This window comes from Choloepus didactylus, chromosome 6 (assembly GCF_015220235.1).
Source record: "Choloepus didactylus isolate mChoDid1 chromosome 6, mChoDid1.pri, whole genome shotgun sequence".
In the NCBI taxonomy this organism is placed as follows: Eukaryota; Metazoa; Chordata; class Mammalia; order Pilosa; family Megalonychidae; genus Choloepus; species Choloepus didactylus.
The window spans coordinates 25715152-25736628 of record NC_051312.1 but is presented as its reverse complement, the minus strand read 5'-3'; the positions used below and the strand labels follow the sequence as shown (position 1 = coordinate 25736628).

The following is a 21477-nucleotide window of genomic DNA, read 5'->3' as shown; positions in this document are numbered from 1 at the left end:
CCTCTCAAACACTTCTATTCACTTCCTGCTTGTGCTGAAACTAAAGCTCAGCAGATCAAACCTTAGGACACTGCCAGGTATTTTCTGATCATGTGGCCTGCTCTGGGCATGTGTGTGCCTTCCCATATTTCCCCTTAAGCACAGTAGCTTTTCAAATACTTTATTCCAAAATAACCGTTGTTTTTTTTTGTTTTGTTTTGTTTTTCAGGCATTCAGTATGCCAATTGCTAACTCCAACTGCAATACTTTGCCACAGGTGGGAATAATGTCTTCATTTGCCTTTTGATATTTTCCAGGAGCATCCTCTGCTTAGACACTTTTGCAACCTGAAAGAGCCAAGTTACATGAAACAAAGGCAGGTATTTTGAAACAGTGCTTAATCCCCAGAAAGAATCACACAGACAAAAACAATTCCTTGATAAAGCTCTGCTCTGCTCTATCTAGAAACACTTACGAAAGCTAGGAACAAAGGCTGCCCTTAAAAAACCACCACTGCACCTGGGAGAAATGCATAGCAACACAAAATTAAAATTAAAGTGCCATAGAATTCTTCAACAACATTTTCTTATTTGTTTGGTAGCAGTAAAGCTCTGAATGTTTTCCAGAGTTCTAAGTTGACAATTTCCTTTCTTATAGAAAAATTGTAGGTTTAAAAACAATCATGCCTAAAATACAGGATTCCTATATACCACCCTTTTATTAACAACTTGTATTGGTGAGGAATGTGTTATAACTGATGATAGTATATTTTAAAAATTATGCTATTACCTATGTTGCATGTTTTATTTAGGGCTTACCAGTTGTGTAGAGTAGTTCCATGGATTTTAAAAAAAACATTCTATTACACATATAAAATCAAATGTTTCCTCTCTTAATCACATTCAGATATAAATTTCAGTGCTATAATTACATCCACAATGTTGTGCCACCATCACCATCATCCATACCAAATCCTTACTATCCTTCCAAAGAGGAAATGTGTACATTTTAAGCCTTAATTTCCAATTCCCTGTTCCTCATCCTGCCCCTTGGAAACTTATGTTCTAGATTCTGACTCTATGAATTTTGTTATTCTAATTATTTTTAAATCAGTGAAATCAATATTTATCATTTCATGTCTAGCTTATTTTACTCAACATGAGATCTTCAATTTTCATCCATGTTGTAGCATGTACCAGGACTTCATCCTTTTACAGCTGAACAATATTCAATTATTATAATACAGTTTTAAATAACACATTTTGTTTTTCCATTCATTTGCTGATGGACACTTGGCTTGCTTCCATCTTAAGGCAATTATGAAAAATGCTGCTATGAAAATCAGTGTGACGATGTATGTTTGAGTCCCTGCTTTTGATTCTTATGAGTATGTACCTAGTAGTAGGATTGGCATGCTATATGGTAGTTCTATACTCAGTGTTCTGAGGAACTGCCAAACTGTCTTTCACAGCAGCTGCACCATTTTACATTGCCACCAGCAAATCACGAGTATTCCTATTTCTCTGCATCCTCTCCAACAATTATTTTTTTTTTAATAGCAGCAATTCTTATAGGTTTAAAATACTATCTCATTGTGGTTGTGATTTAAATTTCCCTAATGTCTAATCATGTTGAACATCTTTTCATGTGCTTTATGGTCATTTTCGAATCTTCTTTGGAGAGATATCTATTCAAGTCTTTTGTCCAGTTTTTTTGGTTTGTTTGTTTGTTTTGTTTTTCTTTTTGTTGTTTTGTTTTGTTTTTTTTACCAAAAAGAGAGAGGAAATGTTTCTCCCATTTCCATTATATTTTTAATTCAAATTTGAAAGTTGTTTAGTCCCTTCATGAAACAAACACAACATGGTTGCTTACAAATTCATGTAACACTGTGACCAGGGTAAGATGCAAGTAGAATCAGTGACAATGACTTGGGCAAGAATAAAATCACTGGCAAACATGGAAGCCATGGACTCTGGGGAGGGGGCTTGATATAATAGAGGAACAACAAAATGTTTGCTTTGCAAAATGAAAGCTAAGGCTAGATAACTTACATGTGTAATAATTCCTAACCTTGAGATTCCCCTTACCTTCAAGTACACTTATTTCCTAGGTTTTTTTTTTTTGAATTTTGTTTTATTGAGATATATTCACATAACCTACAATCATGTGCAATGTATAATCAACTGTTCAGAGTACCAGCATATAGTTGTGCATTCACCAACAAAATCAATTTTTGAATATTTTCATTAATCCAAAAAATAAAATAATAAGAATAAAAATACAAGTAAAGAACACCAAAAACATCCCATCCCCCCTTCCCCCTATTATTTATTATTCATTTAATTTTTGTTCCCATTTTTCCACTCATCTGCCATATACTGGATAGAGTTTGAGCCACAAGGTCTTCACAATCACCCTGTCACACTATGTGAGCTCCATAGTTATACAATCATCTTCAAGAATCAAGGTTACTGGGTTGCAGTTCAACAGTTTCAGGTATTTCCTTTTAGCTATTCCAATATACTAAAAACTAAAATTCATATAATGCATTAGAATAACCTCCAGAATGACCTCTCAACTCAGTTTGAAATCTCTCAGGCACTGAAACTTTGTTTTGATTCATTTCTCTTCCCCATTTTGGTCAAGAAGACTTTCTTAATCCCATGATGCTGGGTCCAGGCTCAACCCTAGGAGTCATGTCCCATATTGCCAGGAAGATATACACCCCTGGGAGTCATGTCTCACATGGGGGGAGATTTTGTCCATTTCTTAATTGAGTTGTTTTTCTTATTGTTGAGCTGGAAGATTATATATTCTGGATATTAAATCTTTATCTGATATGTGATTTCCAAATATTTTCTCTCATTTTGTAGGCTTCCAATTTACTTTCATGATAAAGTCCTTTGACAAGCAAAAGTTTTCATATTTGATGGGGTCCCATTTATCTAATTTTTCTTTTGTTGCTTGTAATTTGGGTGGAAAGTCAAAGAAACTATTTCCTAAGAAAAGACCCTGAAGATGTACTCCCTACAGTAGGAGTTTCATAGTTCTGTTTCTTATATTTTGGTCTTTGATCTATTTTGAGTTGATTTTTGTTTAAGGTATGAGTTAGGAATGCTTCTTTTTTTTTTTTTTTTTGAAAATGGAGATCCAGTTTTCCCAGCACCATTTGTTGAAAGGACTATCCTCTCCCAATGAGTGGTCTTTACCCCATTGTCACAAATCAATTGGTTATAAAAGTGATGGTTAATTTCTGAGCTCTCAATTTAATTCCATTGGTGTATATGTCTGTCCTTGTGCCAGTACCATGCTGTTTTGACTACTGCAGACTTGCAATAAGATTTAAGGTTAGAAAGGATGAGGCTTCCAACTTCTTTCTTACTCTACATGATGGCTTTATCTTTTCCGGGTCTTACCCTTCCATATAAGTTCAAAGAATGGCTTTTCCATTTCTGCAAAGAAAGATTTGGAATTTGAATTGGGATTGCATTGAATCTATAAATGGCCTTGGGTATGATGGACATCTTAATGATATGTAGTTTTCCAATCCATGAACATGGAATATCCTTCCATTTATTTAGTTCTTTAATTTCTTTTAGCAATATTTTATATATTTCTGTGTATAAGTCCTTTAAATTCTTGGTTAGTTTTATTTTTACATGCTTGATTCTTTTAGTTTCTATTTTGAATTAATTTTTGGTGTGATTTCTTCTCTTAATTGCACATTATTGTATATAAAATCTATTGATTTGGGGGTGTTGATCCTGTACCCTGCCATTTTGCTGAAATTGTTTATTAGCTCTAGGAGATTTATTTTGGATTTTTGGGATTTTCTGTATAAAGGATCATGTCACCTGCAAACAAGGAAAGTTTTACTACTTCTTTTCCAATTTGGATTCTTTTTTTTTTTTTTTTGACCAATTTCCCTGGAAAGAACTTCCAGTACAATGTTCAATTACAGTGGTAACAGTGGGCATCCTTATCTCATTTTTCACATTAGAGGGAAAGCATTCAGATTTTCCCCATTAAGTAGGATGTTGGCTGTGGGCTTTTCATATAAGGCCTTTATCATGTTGAGAAAGTTTCCTTCTATTCCTAGTGCTCAAAGTGTTTTTATCAAGAAGTGTTGCTGGTTTTGTCAAATGCCTTTTCTGCACTAATTGAGATGACAATGTGGATTTTTCTTTCATTGTGTTCATTGGTAAATTACATTAATTGATTTCCTTATGTTGAACATACCTTTCATACCTGGGATCCCATATTGATCATTGTGTATAATTCTTTTAATAAGCTGTTTGATTTGGTTTGCTAGTATTCTTGAGGACTTCTCTATCTGTATTAATAATAAATATTAATCTGTAGATTCCTTTCCTTGTGGTACTTTACCTGGCTTTGGTAACAGGGTGATGTTAACCTCATACAAAGAATTAGTGTGTGTTCCCTCCTCTTCAAATTTTTGGAAGAGTTTGAGCAGAATTGGAAATAAGTCTTCTTGGAATATTTGGTAAATTTCCCCTGTAAAGTCATCTGGTCATGGACTTTTCTTTGTTGGGAGGTTTTTGATTACTGATTCAGCCTCTTTACTAGTGACTGTCTTGTTGAGAAATTCTGTCTGATTCATCTAGTTCATCTAATTTATTGGTATACAGCTTTTTTTAAGTGTCTTCTTACAGTCTTTTTTATTTCAGCCTGTCTGTAGTAATGACCCCCTTTAACATGTCTGATTTTCATTATGATGTATTTTTATTTTCATTTGCCTCAAGATATTTCCTACTTTCACTTCTGATTTCCTCTTTATCCAACTTCCCTTTTTAAAGAATATGTTAACTTCCAAATATTTGTGAATTTTTCATTTCTCCCTCTTTTTTTATTTCTATTTTCATTCTGCTGTGTTCAGAGAATATAAATTGTAGTGTTTAATTATTTTTTAATTTATTGAGACTTGTTTTGTGGCCTAACATATGATTCATCCTGGAGAATTATTCATGTATTTTAAAAGAATGTGCATTTTGGGGGGAAGGGCTGAAGGGTTCTCTCTATATATATTTATCTCTCAGGAATGTTTGGTTTAGAGTATTTTTCAGGTCTTACATTTCCTTACTGTTTTCTTAATAGTTATTCTATCCAGTTTTGAAAGTGGTGTATTAAAATTTCCTGCTATTAATGTAGAACCATCAATTTCTCCCTTTGTATTCATCAGTGTTTGATTCATATATTTTGACACCATCAAGCACACTGATATAAGCCTACTGGGAATTCCAGAAGGATATAAGAGAGGGAAATGGGGACGAAATAATACTTGAAAGAATAAAGGCTGAAAACTTCCCAAATATGATGAAAAACTTTCTACAATCAAGAACATCAATAGGAGCCAAGTATGATTAACCCAAAGAGATCTGCACATAGGCACCTCATTATTAAACTGATGAAAAAAAGAAAGAAAATCTTGAAAGCAGCAAGAGAATAGGACTCCCCATGTACAAGGGAAACACAATAAGAATCTCAACTGGTATCTTGTCAGAAATAGACACCATAAAGTAGGGGGATGATGCCTTGAAAGTACTAAAAGAAACAAAGTATCAAAGAAATACTCTGTTTAGCAAAACCATCCTTTAAAAAAGATGTGAAATAAAGTCATTCACTGACAAATGAAGTCTAAGAAAATGTGTTGCTAGTAGATCTGCCTCACAAGAAATAATAAAGAATATTTCAGGTTGTAAGGACATTACATCAGACAATAATTCAAATCCACTTAAAAGATACAGAAAATGGGTCAATTTTGATATGTAGGTACATTTAAAAGATTGCATATGTGTATTTTTCACTTTTCTTCTGTTAACTATTAAAATAAACTCAACAAAACAACAATTATAAAACTGTGTTTTTGAACTGCAACATGTAAAGATGTAGTACATATGACAAAATGGCATGATAAGGAATAGACATTGGAAGATAGTTTCTATTTTTTGTTTGGAATTAAGTTACTATCAAACTGTTTTAAGTTAAGATGCAGATTCTAATGCCCAGAGTAACAACTAAGTATTAGTTAATATTATATATTTATATATATAATCAATATGATAAAAAAAATCCAGAAAAAGGAATTAAAATGGTTTATTAAGTTTGATGTATTTTAGATTAAAGAAAGTATAAGAGGAGCAATATAGGAACTAAAATATATGATATATACAGAAAACAAATAACAAAGTATAATACATTAATGTAACCACCTTAATAATATTGAGTGTAGATTAAAAATACCAAACCAAAGGCAGAGATTAACAAACTAGATACCCAAACAAGATCAAACTGCATGCTCTCTATGAAAGATAAACTTTAGATTCAGAGACAAAAATAAGTTTAAAGCTAGAAGATGGGAAATTATATACCATGCAAGTAGTAATCATTAGACAGTGGCAGTGACTGTACTTCTAGGAGACAAAATAGACTTAAGACAATGTTATTAGAGGCAAAGTGTCATATATAATAATGATAAAAGAGCTGATTCATCAAGATAATAAAACAAATTTATAAGTACACATGCACCTAACAAGGGAGCCCCAAAACATATGAAGCAAACAAAGATAAAATTAAAGGTAGAAAGGAATAATTCAGGGATAATAGTTGGAGACTTTAATATCTGCTCTCATTAATAGATAGAACAACTAGAAATTACAAGGACATCACATATAGAGTTTAGAAAGGGTGAATTAAAACTGCTTTTGTTCACAGACTCTTGATATTCCATATAGACAATTCTAAGGAATTAAAAAAAATCTACTATCATTAAGTTTAGCAAGATTGAAGGGGAAAATGAATATGTAAAATCTACATCTATTTCTCCATAACAAGAGCTAATAATCCAAAAATACAGTTAAGTTAGCAGTTACTTTCACAATGACATCCAACAGAACAAAATACTCAGAAATAAATTTAATAAAAAATGCAAAACTTATACATGGAGTACTACAAAACCTTGCCAAGAGTAATTAAATCTTATATAAATAGGGATATGTCATGTACTTGGTTTAGGTTTAGGAGACTGAAAATATTTGAAATGGTAATTTGTCACAAATTGATTTACATATTCAGAGCAATCACTTTCAAAATCCCAGCAGGAATTTTTGAAGATATTGTCAAGCTAATTCTAATATTATTTGGAAATGCAATGGAACTAGAATACTCACAATAATTTTTAAGTGAAGAGAAAAGTGGGAGAACTTACCCAACCTGATATCAAAACTTACTACTAAATTATAGTAAATGGGACAGTGTGTCTTTCCCATAAATATTGATATAGATCAATGGAACTGACTTAAGAGTCAAGAAATCTTTGTGACACAGATGCCAAGGGAGTTCAGTGAGGAATTTTTTGCTTTACCCAAAATTTGGAATTACTTGCCTTATTTCTAAATAACATAGGTTTCACATAATCTTGAAAACTGGAGGCTTCTATTATCTGGCTGCTATGTTTATTTCTATTGATGTGAAGAAGAGTACAGGGATACAGAAAATGAAGTATTTATTCATAAAAAGAGGAAAATATAGAAAAATAATTTGATCAAATATTTCTACTTTCTGATTCTATAATTAATGAGAGAATACCATACAAATTTTCTGGTAACTCTATTATTGAACATTAAAATATTAAGTGGGCATTTTTCTTTGATTAGTTAAGATTCTTTTTAAAGCATCTTTTACATCTTTGTTCCTTAGGCTGTAGATCAATGGATTCAGCATTGGGATAACCAGGGTGTAAAACACAGAGGCCATTTTATCAGTATCAAAGGTATGGCTGGATTTGGGTTGCAGGTAAATGAACAACAGTGTCCCATAGAACACAAGCACCACAGTCAGATGGGAGCCACAGGTAGAAAAGGCTTTGTACCTCCCCTCAGCTGAGTTCATTCTGAGGATAGCCACAAGAATAAACATGTAGGATACAAGAACAATTAACAGGGAAGAGAGCAAATTACAGCCTGAAAAAATCAAAATGATCAGTTCTAATTCATGTGTGTCAGAACAGAGTATGGATATTAGAGACACACAATCACAATAAAAACAACTGATGATGTTAGAGTCACAGAAGGATAATGTAAATAACTTAATTGTGAGAAATAGGGACACAAAAGTGCTATAGAGATATGGAATAATCACCAGTACCCAGCACACTTTCTCTGCCATGATCACTACATAGAGAAGAGGTTTGCAGATGGCCACATAGCGATCATAAGCCATTGCTGATAGAATAAACAGCTCACTGATAATAAAAATCTCAAAAGTTGCCAGCTGAGTAGCACACCAATTATAGGAAATAGTATTTTTGCTCACCACAAAGTTTACCATCATTTTTGGGCCAATGACAGTGGAATATCCAAGATCAGTAATGGACAAATGTCTAAGGAAAAAGTACATGGGTGTGTGTAGCTTGGAATCCAAATGAGTCAGGAAAATCATGCCTAGATTGCCTATCACTGTGACCAAGTATATGACAAGAAAGATTGCAAAGAGCGGTGCCTTCAGTCCAGGGTGGTCAGTGATACCCATGAGAATAAATTCAGTCACTTTGGTTGCTGCAGTATGATTGTGTTTTTCCACATGGTTCATTCTGGTAACCTGTATAAGGCATAAAATAAGTACTTATAGTATTTGACATGCTATCTCTGAGACAACATAGACCATTATGCATAAGCTATAGGGGCCTTTTCTCCATCTCAAATTCTAAATAGAGATTCCTCAACCCAAAATGTCAAAATTACATGCACTAGCACTGAATTCATTGAAACTTGCTGAAGTATGCCTTAAAAGAGGCAAAATACTTTGATCTGGTTGTTTTTCAAGCATCCATGTTGACTTAGTTCTTTTGACCCAAAATCTTTTTAAGTGTTTTCAACTTTTAAAAATGTCAAGTAATCTGTAAAACAAACCTTCACTCCTAAGCCACAAACCTCAACTTTTTGACAATTGTCATATCTATATAAAGTAGCAAGACATGAAGAAACTTTCCAAACTATTGGTGGGGTGATGAATCAGATGGTGATTAGGAAACCACTGACATTAAATATTGGTTTTAATTCTTCTCCCTATGAAATCAGTTTTTAAGGAAAGGAAAATATGCTATGATAGGTTAATTTTATAATTTTGTTAATAATGTCAGTCTGCATTGTTACATCTGCCTGCTGTTTCTGCAGATTGAATCACTTCTTCTGAATGATCCCTCAGTCATGCATGCCTTTTCTGCACACAAAGGACCTAATTATTCTGATTATTCTTGAACCCTTAATGGAGATTTATGTAAAGAAGCTGAACAGAATAAAAAATACAAATGGATAGACAGCACAGAGGGAGATCTCATTATGTGCAAAGTAGTTTTTTAAGTACTTTACAGTAACTCATGTGATCCACTCAATAACAATAGGAAGGGGGCAGTGTTTTTGTCCTCACCTGGCAAGGAAGGAAATTGAGATAAGAGAGTTAAATAACAAAGATCACTCAGCTAATATGTTGTGGAACCAGGAGTTAAATACAAGCATTTTGCCTTGAGAATACATTTTTTTTTTAAAATGACATGTTGCCTCTCCATTAAGGTACCTGAGTAGATAAGAAATAGAGGGACAAGAAGGACACCAGGGAAATAAGTAGACAAAGCTCAATGTTGAAATACATGACTGAAGCATAAGCTAACTTGAAAACAAAGATGTTACAAATAACACAGCATAGAGTATCAGGGACTGTATAATAAGTCTATCTTGAATATTAATTCTATTGATGACAGAAGAGCATGTTGCAAAAGTGGAAGCATTTTTGCAAGCATAAGCCCTTCAAGATTTTGGGGGATGGTCCAGTTTAAGTTATATGTCCTCTGAAAGTTTCAAAAACCAGTGTTTCATGCTCACCTTAATGGAAGATTACTTTTGGCTTCCTTCAGGTTTAATCCTCACTGTTGCAGGAAAAATTTAAGTGTTTTTCTATCCCCTTGAGTCTCATTTTCCTGAAATTTACTTTGATTTGAGAATAAACACATTGCACACAATTGCCTCAAGGGACAGTGCATTGGATAGCTGTTAATTGTTCTCTGAAAATCCTGTTAGGAAAATGTCAAAAGTATTTTGTACCTGGGTCTAACTGAATAAATAAATTACACAATATCACCAAACACTGAACATCAGAAGTGTGCTTTTGTTTGTAACTCAGTTGTATATCACTATTAATATAGTGGGTATATAGCACAGAAACATGCACACACCCACATGCACTCACACCCACACATACCTGCAAACACACAACACACATGCAGACATGAAATACATGAGTAAATGAAAGAATGACTTCCTCAAAAGAGATTATTTAATATTTGATATGTGCCATGATTTATAAGGATATTTTTTCTGAATATAGATTTGTAGGTTTACATAAGTTTATAGAGATTGTATTGCTTCTGCTGAGAAACAGTGATCATTCTTTTCCATGTCCTTCTGTAAATAATGTGTCTTTTATCTCTGGATGCTTTTATGGATTTCTATTTAGCATTGGTTTTCAGAAATTTGATTGTGAGTGCTTTGACATGATTTTTTGTTTGTTTGTTTGTTTTTGTTTATCCAGTGTGGAGTTCTTTGAGCTTCTCTTATCTCTGGGATTTTGGTTATTTTGTTTTGTTTTGTTTTGTTTTTTAATTTGGAAAAAATATCTGACCATGAATGTTTTTTCTGCCTAATATGTTCTACTATTTCTTCCTGGGCCTATAGTTAAATGCAGGTTAGATAGCCTCTTATTAGTACACAGATCACTGAGACTAATTTCTTGTAGTGTTTATTTCAGTATTTTGTTTTCTCTCTGGCTTCATTTTGGATAATCACTAGTAATATGTTTAATTTAGTTATCTTAGTTTTCAGGGTATAATTTCCTGTATCTCTAATAATTTTAGTATTTGTATCTGATATTGTATTTTCATCTCTAAAGTTCCTTTTGTATTTTTGTATTTTTTCTTAATTTCCTCATTTTATTCTTGCTTTCTGTTAAATCACTGAACACACTGAACATATTTCTATTACTTAAAGTCCCTGTTTGCAAATTGTCTAAAAAGTTAATTCAGGATCTCGGTCAATTGACTGATGTATCTTCTGGTTACATGACATGTTCCTCTTGCTCATGAGTAGTTAATTTGGATTAGATGCTGAATATTGTGCGCTTAAAATATATTACATTTTTTTTTTTTAAACAGAGATCTCATTGCTCTTTTTGAACTTTGTCTTCAGCGAGATGAGTAGATCTAGAGTAGCTTTTTCCTCTAAGATCTCTACTGGATGCCCATATATTAAATAAGAACTATATTCTCTGGCCATTTGGAAGCTAATGTAGCCTGTCCTCTCTGAACTCTGTAATTTGTTCAGTTTATAAATTCCTGGTTTTCACAGCCTTGTGGCGTTCCACTGTATAGGAGACTTGTACATTATAGTCTAAGCTATTGCACATGTCAGGTGGGCCAATTTTGCTTAGATTCAGCTCAGTTATCAATAAAACTTTGGACTTGGGTTGGTGTTCTAGTTTGCTAATGCTGCAGAATGCAAAACACCAGAGATGGATAGGCTTTTATAAAACGGGGTTTTATTTTGCTACACAGTTACAGTCTTAAGGCCACAAAGCATCCAAGGTAACACCTCAGCAATCGGGTACCTTCACTGGAGGATGGCCAATGGCGTCCGGAAAACCTCTGTTAACTAGTAAGGCAGCTGGCATCTGCTCCAAAGCTCCAGCCTCAAAATGGCTTTCTCCCAGGATGCTCCTCTCCAGCAAGCTTGCTCCTCCTCAAAACATCACTCCTAGCTGCACTCCGTTCCCTCCCCCCGAGTCAGCTCATTTGTGTAGCTTCACTGATCCAGGCCCACCCTGAATGGGTGGGGCCATGCCTCCATGGGAACATCTCATCAGAATCATTACCCACAGCTGGGTGGGGCACATTCCAAGCAAATCCAACCATCACCAAAACATCTGCCCCACAAAACTACAAAGACAATGGCATTTGGGGGACACAATACATTAAAAAACTGGCACATTCCACTCCCTGGACCCCAAAATGACATTAACTTTCCAAATACAAAATGCATTTATTCCATCACCATATTACAAAAAACTTAAATCATTTCAGTACAAGATCCCATCAAAATCAATTATAGGCATGGCCAGTCCTATGGCATAATTTTTCTTTAGCTGTGGATCTGTGAACTTAGAACAAGTTATGTGCTCCCAATATACAAAGGACAGACATTCATAGGATAAACATTTCCATTGCCATAAGGAGAAACAGTAAGGAAAACAGGGTTAACAGGACCAAAACAGTTCCTAAAACCCGCAGGACAAACTCCATTAGATTTCAAAGTCTGAGAGTCATTAACAGAACAATGTTGCATCCTTGGGGCTTGAGAGAGCCAGAGCCTAACCCTTCCCAAGGGCCTTTTTGGCAGCTGTTTCCTCTCCAAATGCTTGGGTGAGTGCTCCAACATATCCACACTTTGGGGAGACCACCTTCTCAGCTGCACCCTCCTCAAACATCAGGGCAGCTCCCAGATTCCCTTCCATCTCTGGGGCACATGCTCAACCCCTTCAGAACAGTGTGGTGGCAGCCAGGCTCTCCCCAATTCCCTGGAAATGTTCTCTGCCCTGTTTGGGACCCGAGGTGGCAAAACTCTTCCAGAGCATCAAGGTGGAATGCCCACCCTCGACCTCTGGGGCAAACTCAACCTTTCCATGCATGTGGGATGCTCCGCTCTCCCAGCCCGAGACCTTCTGACTCCAGACCTCAACCTCCATGGCTCTGTCTTTGAAGAGATTTTTCCTTTAATTTTTTCTTGTCTGTCTCCTCCAGTCCAGACCAGCAATGGCTCTGTCTATAAAGGTCTCACAAAAATTCTGTTGGTTTTGCATGAAGCATGCAGGGGTCAAAGCCATCAGACAATAGGACTTTCCACAAATCCTTTCTGGATAATTCCATCTCCAATCTTGGCTTGTACTGAAATGGTGGCTGGGTTCCATGTTTGGTTATGTCCTCACATTGGGCTGTAGCTTCTGGGATTCCACCCCCTGGAAGCTCGTAATTTTCCAAGCCATCCGCTTCTGATTTCTTTGAACCCAAGAGTTCAGTTCTAAGTTTATCTCTCTCCACTCACATTTTACTATAAGCTGCAGGGAGAAGCCAGGATACATCCTCCACATGTAGTCTGGAGATCTCCTCAGCTAAGTATTCCAGGTTGTTGCTTTCAAATTCCTCCTTCCATCTGACACCAGGACTCAATTTTGCCAAATTCTCTGCCACTTTAAAACAAGGATCGCCTTTCTTCCAGTTTGCAACAACACATTCATCATTTCTGCTCAAGTCCTCATCAGAAGTATTTTTACACTCCATATTTCCACAAACAGTCTCTTTAAAGCAGTTTTGACCTTTTCTATCAAGCTCCTCACAATTCTTCCAGAAACTTCTCCTTATCCATTTGAAAAGCCATTCCAACATGTTTGGTATTTGCAAACTCAGCAGCAAAAGCACCCCACTCCTCTCAGTACCAAAATCTGTTCTAGTTTGTCAATGCTGCAGAATGCAAAACACCAGAGATGGATAGGCTTTTATAAAACAGGGATTTATTTCACTACACAGTTACAGTCTTAAAGCCACAAAGCATCCAAGGTAACACCTCAGCAATCGGGTACCTTCACCGGAGGATGGCCAATGGTGTCTGGAAAACCTCTGTTAGCTAGGAAGGCAGCTGGCATCTGCTCCAAAGCTCCGGCCTCAAAACAGCTTTCTCCCAGGATGCTCCTCTCCAGCAAGCTTGCTCCTCCTCAAAACATCACTCCCAGCTGCACTCCGTTCCCTCCCCCAGAGTCAGCTCATCTATATAGCTCCATGGATCAAGGCCCACCCTGAATGGGTGGGGCCATGCCTCCATGGGAACAGCTCATCAGAATCATTACCCACAGCTGGGTGGGGCACATTCCAAGCAAATCCAACCATCACCAAAACATCTGCCCCACAAAACTACAAAGACAATGGCATTTGGGGGACACAATGCATTCAAACCAGCACAGGTGGTTTAGTTCTGGGCTGCCCCAAGGTCCTTCAATAATAAATATGAGGGTACTGTCTTTAGTGATTATAAGACTTTATAGTTGAAAAACTGGATAAAGGGGTAAAAGTGAGGGTTAGCCACAGGTTCTCACAATCACAAGGACAGAAGATAAAGGCTATACAATCATCATCAGAGATTAAGGCAGCTGGATTACAGTTCAGATTTCAGGTATTTCCCTCTGTCTACTCTAATATACCAGAAAGTTGAAAAAGGAATATCTGTATAATGATTCAGTAATCATAATCAGTCCTTAAATACTAACTTCTCAGTTACCCTCTGTCCTATGTTTCAACTGCCACAGCTTCCACAGAATCCAGTATTGTAGATGAGGTCACCCCAAATCTGAGTGCACTGCTCAGCTTGGCTTAACATGAGGCACACTGAATGGGCTGAGGAGGAAAAAGAGATGTATGTACACCAGTGGGAGGGAAGGGGAACTTCTGAAATCTGACTTCCAGTAGTGATTTTTCAAATGGCTTTTATACAGGTTAGAGACAAAGAAAGATAAACATCTTGGGTAACAAGTAACAAGAGTCTGGAGAACTTCCTTCATTCCTTATCTCAGTTATTCACTAATTCCCTTAGGATTTACATCCTGTGTGACACCTGGGGTATGGTGCTTGCTGATCTGGGGCAATAGATGAAACTTTATTCATATCTGGGTGCAGACTTAAAATTTACATATTACATTTACATGTTACATATCTGTGAAACTAAAGCTCAAATTCACAGCTTGCTTTTACAGATTGCTCCTCTGTGAGACTAAAAGCTCAAATTCACATGTTGCTTAGAGTTTTAAGGTTAGTTTTAAAAGGCTACCATTACAGTATTTGCTTCCTCACTTCAAGCCCATTGTCTTGAATATTGTGATTGATGAAATATAAGGCTTACTCTAAAATGCTGAATGTTACTATGTGTATGAACAGGGAGATTCCACAACAGGTAGATATAACATAATTTCATTATAATATATGATACTCTATCCTGTTAAACATAAAATTTTAAACGTTCTGAATTAATAATTTTGCCATGATTTTTGTTGAAAAAACAAACACAAAGCTTAGCCAAATGCATAAAAAAACATGATCCAAACATATGCTGCCTGCTAGAGACTCACTTTAAATTCAAAGGAACAAGTAAGTTGAAAGGGAAAGGGTTGGGGGAAAATACCTTGTAACATTGTATCCAAAAGAGAGCTAGAATAGCTATAATAATATCAGATAAAATATACTTCAAATCAAAAACACTTACCAGGGGACAAAGATGATAGGGCAATTCAACAGGAAACTGTAAAAATTTTGAATATATATGCACCTGTGGGCAGAGCTCCAAAATATTTGAGGCAAGTACTGACAGATATGAAGGAAGAAATTGATAGTTCTACACTAATAGTAAGAAATTTTAATACACCACTTTCAATAATGGATAGAGCATCTAGTCAGAAAATCCATTAGGAAATACATGATCAGCAAGATACTTTAAATCAAGTATACCTAACAGACATATACAGAGTATTTCACCTACCATGCTCAAAACAAAACAAAACAAAACACACAAACAAAAAACAGAATACACATTATCTCAAGTACATGTGAATCATTCTCTGAGACAGACCATATGTAAGGTCACAAAACAAGTCTCAATAAATTAAAAAATAACTAAACAATACAATGTACATCCTCCAAACACAGTAGAATGATGCCAGAAATCAAAAACAGAGGGAGAAATGGAAAATATACAAATATGTGGACATTAAACAACATAGTCTTAAAAACAGTCAATGAGCAAAGAGGAAATCAGAAGTGAAATAAGGAAATTTCTTAAGGTAAATGAAAATGAAAATACAACATGACAATGAAAGTCAGATTTGTGGAAAATAAACAACATAAATTTAAAAACAGCCAATGGACAAAGAGGAATTCAGAAGTGAAATTAGGAAATTTCTTGAGGTATATTTTTATTTATTATGTTGGAAATATGACATAAAAATGAAAATCAGATATTTTAAGGGCAGTCACTCTTAAAAAACTTAGAGCATAGGAATAGAGGGAGATTTCCTCAACATGATAGAGGCCATCTGTGAAAAGCACACAACCAGCATCCCACTTAATGGGGAAAGTCTGAATGCTTTCCAAGATGAGAAACAAAATAAGGATGCCCACTGTTACAACTGTTATTCAACAGTGTACTGGAAGTTCTTTCCAGGGAAATGAGGCAATAAAAATAAATTAAAAGGAAAGGAAGTAGTAAAACTGTCCTTGTTTGCAGAAGACATAATCCTTTATACCGAAGATACTGAAAATCCACAACAAATCTCCTAGAGCTAATAAACAATTTCCACAAAATGGCAGGGTACAAGATCAACACCCCCAAATCAATAGATTTTATACAACAATGTACAACTGAAAGAAGAAATCAAGAAAAAATGACATTCATAATAAAAACTAAAAGAATCAAACATCTAAGAATAAAAATAACCAAGAATTTAAAGGAATTGTACACACAAATCTACCAAATATTGCTAAAAGAAATTAAAGAAAAAATAAATGAATGTAAGGACATTCTCTGTTTATGGATTGGAAGACTACATATCATTAAGATGTCAATCCTACACAAAACTATTTATAAATTCAATGCAATCCCAATCCAAATTCCAAAACTTTCTTTGCAGAAATGGAAAAGTCATTCATTGAATTTATATGGAAGTATAAGACCCTGAATAGAGAAAGCCATCATGTAAAATAAGAATGAATTTGGAAGACTCACCCTTCCTAACCTTAAAACTTATTGCAAATATGCAGTAATCAAAACAGCATAGTCCTGACACAAGGACAGACATATACACCAATGGAGATAAATTGAGAGCTCAGAAATTAACCATCACTTTTATGACCAGTTGATTTGTGACAGGGGGTAAAGACCACTCATTTGGAAAGGATAGTCCCTTCAACAAATGGTGCTGGGAAATTTGGATCTCCATTTTCAAAAAAAAAAAAAAAAAAAAAAAAAGGAACATTCCTAACTCATACCTTAAACAAAAATCAACTCAAAATGGATCAAAGCCCAAAATATAAGAAACAGAAGTATCAAATCCTATTGTAGGGAGTACATCTTCAGGGCCTTTTGTTAGGCAATAGTTTCTTTGACTTTCCACCTGAATCACTAGCAACAAAAGAAAAATTAGATAAATGCAACCCCGTAAAATTAAAAAAAAAAAACACAAGAAACTTTTACTTATCAAATGACTTTAGCATGGAAATAAAATGGAAACCTACAAAACAGGAAAAATATTTGGAAGCCACATGTCAGGTAAACATTTAATATCCAGAATATATAATCATTGAACTCAACCAAAAGAAAAACATTCTAGTTTAAAAATGGCAAGATGTTTCAATAGATATCTCTCCAAGGAAGAAATGGCCAGAAAACACATGAAAAGATGCTCAATATCATTAGTCATCAGGGAAATGCAAATCAAAACCACAATCTGATACTATTTCAAACCCATTAGAATTGCTGCTATTAGAGAGAAAAACAGAAAATAACAAGTGTTGAAGAGGATGCAGAGAAATAGGAATAATTCTATGCTGATGGCAATGTAAATTTGTGTAGTCACTGTAGAAGACAGTTTGGTGGTTCCTCAGAATACTAAGTATAGAGCTACCATATGGCATGCCAATCCCACTACTAGGTATATACTCAAAGGAATTAAAAGCAGAGACTAAAATAGATGTTTGCACACTGAGTTTCTAGAAGCATTAATTATAGTTTTCTTAAGATCAAAGTAAGCCAAGTGTCCATCAATTGATGAACGGATAAACAAAATGTGTTTTATATGTATATATATATATTATATATATATATAATATTTTATATTATTCTGATGTAAAAGGAATGAAGTCTTGTTACATGCAACACATAGATGAACCTTGAAGACATCATGTTGAATAAATAAAATAGGCATGAAAGGATAAATATTGCATGATTTCACTGATTTTTCAAGAATTAGAATAACAAAATTCATTGAGTCCAAATCTAAAATATAGATTACCAGGTGGCAGGGTGGGGAGAGGGAATGGGAAATTAAGGATTAAAATATAGACAGTTCCTCTTTGGAAGGATGATAATGTTTTGGTATGGATGATGGTGATGGCGGCACAACATTGTGAGTGTAATTATAGCACTGAAATTTATATCTAAATGTGATTAAAAAGGGAAACGTCTGATTTCATATATGATAATAGAATATTTTTTTAAATCCATCAAACTACTCTACACAGAGTGCTAAGTTAAAACATTGACTATAGTACAATTTTTAAAATGTGATATCATCAATTTTAACATATGTTCCATACCAATGCAAGATGTTAATAATAGGATGATATATGGGAATCTTGTATTTTATGTATGATTTTTTTAAATTCAATTTTATTGACATATATTCACATACCATACAATCATCCAAAATATGGAATCAATTGTTCACAGTACCATTAAATATTTGTGTGTTTATCACAATTAATTTTTCAACATTTTCACTACCACAAGAAGTATATAAAAACAAAAAAAATGAAAGCAACAAAGAACACCCCAAACACTCCATACCCCCATCCCTCCTGTGCTGGTTTGTATATATTATGATATTATGTCCCCCAGAAAAAGCCATATTCTGTAATGAAATCTTGTAGGGGCAGATGTATTAGTGTTGATTACATTGGAACTTATTGGTTCACTGTTTCCATGGAGACATGACTCAATCAACTGTGGGCAAGATCTTTCATTCAATTATTTCCATGGAGGTGTTGCTCCACCCATTTAGGGTGGGTCTATTTGGATCACTGGAGTACTTTAACAAGAGCCACACAGGCCCAGATGCTTGGTGTAGATGAGAGACAGTTTGAAGATGGCCATTGAAAGCAACTTTTGCTCCAGAGAAGCTGAGAGAGGACAAATGCCCTAAGAGCAACCAAGAGCAACATTTTGAAGAGTAGCTGCAGCTAAGAGAGGACAAAACACCCCCAGAGCAACACTTTGGAGAATGACATTTTGAAATGCAACCTGGGAGCAAGCAGACACCAGCACATGCCTTCCCAGCTAACAGAGGTTTTCTGGATGCCAATGGACTTTCTCCAGTGAAGGTACCCTTTGTTGATGCCTTACCTTAGAGACTTCATGTCCTTAAGACTGTAACTTTGTAACCAACTAACCCCCTTTATAAATGCCAATCAATTTTTGGTATTTTGCATAATGGGCACCATTAACAAACCAGAACACCTCCCTATTATTAATTTACTTTTTTTCCCCATTTCTCTACTCATCTGTCTATACAACAGATAAAGGGACTGTGAGCAACAAGTTTTTCACAATCACATGGTTACATAGTGTGAGATATATACTAATACAATCATCTTCAAGGATCAAGGCTACTGGGTTGCAGATCAACAGTTTCAGGTATTTCCTTATAGCTCTTCCAATACACTAAAAACTAAAAAAGGGTATCTATAAAATGCATAAGAATAACCTCCAGAATGTCTACTCAACTCCATTTTAAATCTCTCAGACACTGGAACTTTATTTTCATTCATTTCTCTTCCCCCTTTTTGTCAAGAAGACTTTCTTAATCACTCAATGTTGCATCCAGGCTCATCCCTGTGAGTCATGTCCCATATTGCCAGGGAGATTTATACCCATGGAAGTCATGTCCCACAAAAGGGGAGGGCAGTGATTTTTACCAGCAGTTGACTTAGAGAGAGGGGCTACATCTGAGCAACAAAAGAAGTTCTCTGGGGGTGACTCAGGCACAATTATAAGTAGGCTTTGTCTCTCCCTTACAGTAGCAAGTTTCATAAGCACACACCCCAAGATTGTTTGGCCTTCTAAATTGGTAGTCCCCAATGCTTATCAGAATATCAGTAATTCACCAGTTGGGGAAGTTTAATATTTTCATATTTTTTCCCAAGTGCCTCAAGGGGGCTTTGCAAATACATTTTTATTCTCTGCCAAAATTACTCTGGGATGTATCATAGCTTCACACTAACCTGTATAAACCAACTTGATCTCACTCCCTATTCAAATTTACATGCAATTATGGCATTTATATAAACTGACCATACAAGTTAAATTAAATAGCATTCCACAAGAAAATATAGATTGGCACCAAGTAAACATCTCTTCCTTTGGTCTCACACAGAAGTTGAAGTACTAAAACACTGTTCCTGGTATAATCTTATAGTTAATCATTCACCACCACAATCTATATGAGACTGTTTCCCTTTCTTTCACAAAGAAAGAGGAAGAAGAGAAAAAAGAAAAGAGAAAAAAGAAAAAAAGAAGAAAAAAATGATATTAAAAATAAAAGAAAATTAAAATAAAACATTATAAAAAGGTCAGACAACACCACCAATGCCAAGAACCCCATACACCTCTCTTATATCCTCCTCCTATAGACATTTAGTTTTGGTGTATTGCCTTTGTTACGCTTAACTATATACTCTAATTTGCATTGATTGTATTTTTCCTCTGTACCTTCCCACTGTCAAAACCTTGTAAAGTTGACATTCATTTGTTCTCCCTCATGTAGAAACATTCTTGTATTTGTACATTTATTCACAATCATTGATCACCCTGGGTTTCACTAAGTTATACAGTCCCAGTCTTTATCTTCTATCTTTCCTAACCTTTGTCTTTCAACTGCACTCACAGTCACCTTTGTTCAGTGTACTTACAAAACTGTGCTACCATCACACGATATTATGTCATCCTTTTCTGGATCAATACAATCAATCTTCTTGAATATTCTATACTCCTTCAGAATCAAATGTCCCACCTCTATCCTCTTTGTATCTCTTGATATCGTCATTTGTACATTCTTCTCCAAACTTCTTTCTCTGACTATACGTATCTGTCTGTAGCACTCCCTTTATTATTGAATTGGTAAACAAACTGTGTCATACATATCATATCTATATATATATATATATATATATAGCTTTATCACTGTATATTATCCTGCTGTAAGGAATGAAGTCCTGTTAGATCTGTTACATGAGACAACATGGATGAACCTTAAAGACATCATGCTGAGTAAAATAAATTAGATATGAAAGGGTAAATATTGTATGATTTGACTGATTTAAAATAATTAGAATAACAAAATTCATAGAGAGAATCTAGAATATAGCTTACCAGATGGCAGGGTGGGGACAGGGAATGGAACATTAAGGTGTAAAATGTACATGGTTGCTTTTTGGAAGAATGGTAATATTTTGGTATTATGGATGGTAGTGATGGTAGCACAGCACTGTGAATGTAATTAACAGCACTGAAGTGTTTATCTGAATGTGATTAAAAGGGGAAACATCTGATTTTATATATGGTAATA

At 35.0% G+C, this 21477-nt stretch overlaps 1 protein-coding gene across 1 annotated transcript; it reads right to left on the bottom strand.

The window, feature by feature from the left end:
- Positions 1–7626: 7626 nt before the first annotated feature.
- Positions 7627–8586, bottom strand: LOC119536362 (olfactory receptor 8K1). The gene has a single exon (XM_037839115.1). The coding sequence runs from the start codon at positions 8584–8586 to the stop codon at positions 7627–7629; it is 960 nt and encodes a 319-aa protein (XP_037695043.1).
- Positions 8587–21477: the final 12891 nt, after the last annotated feature.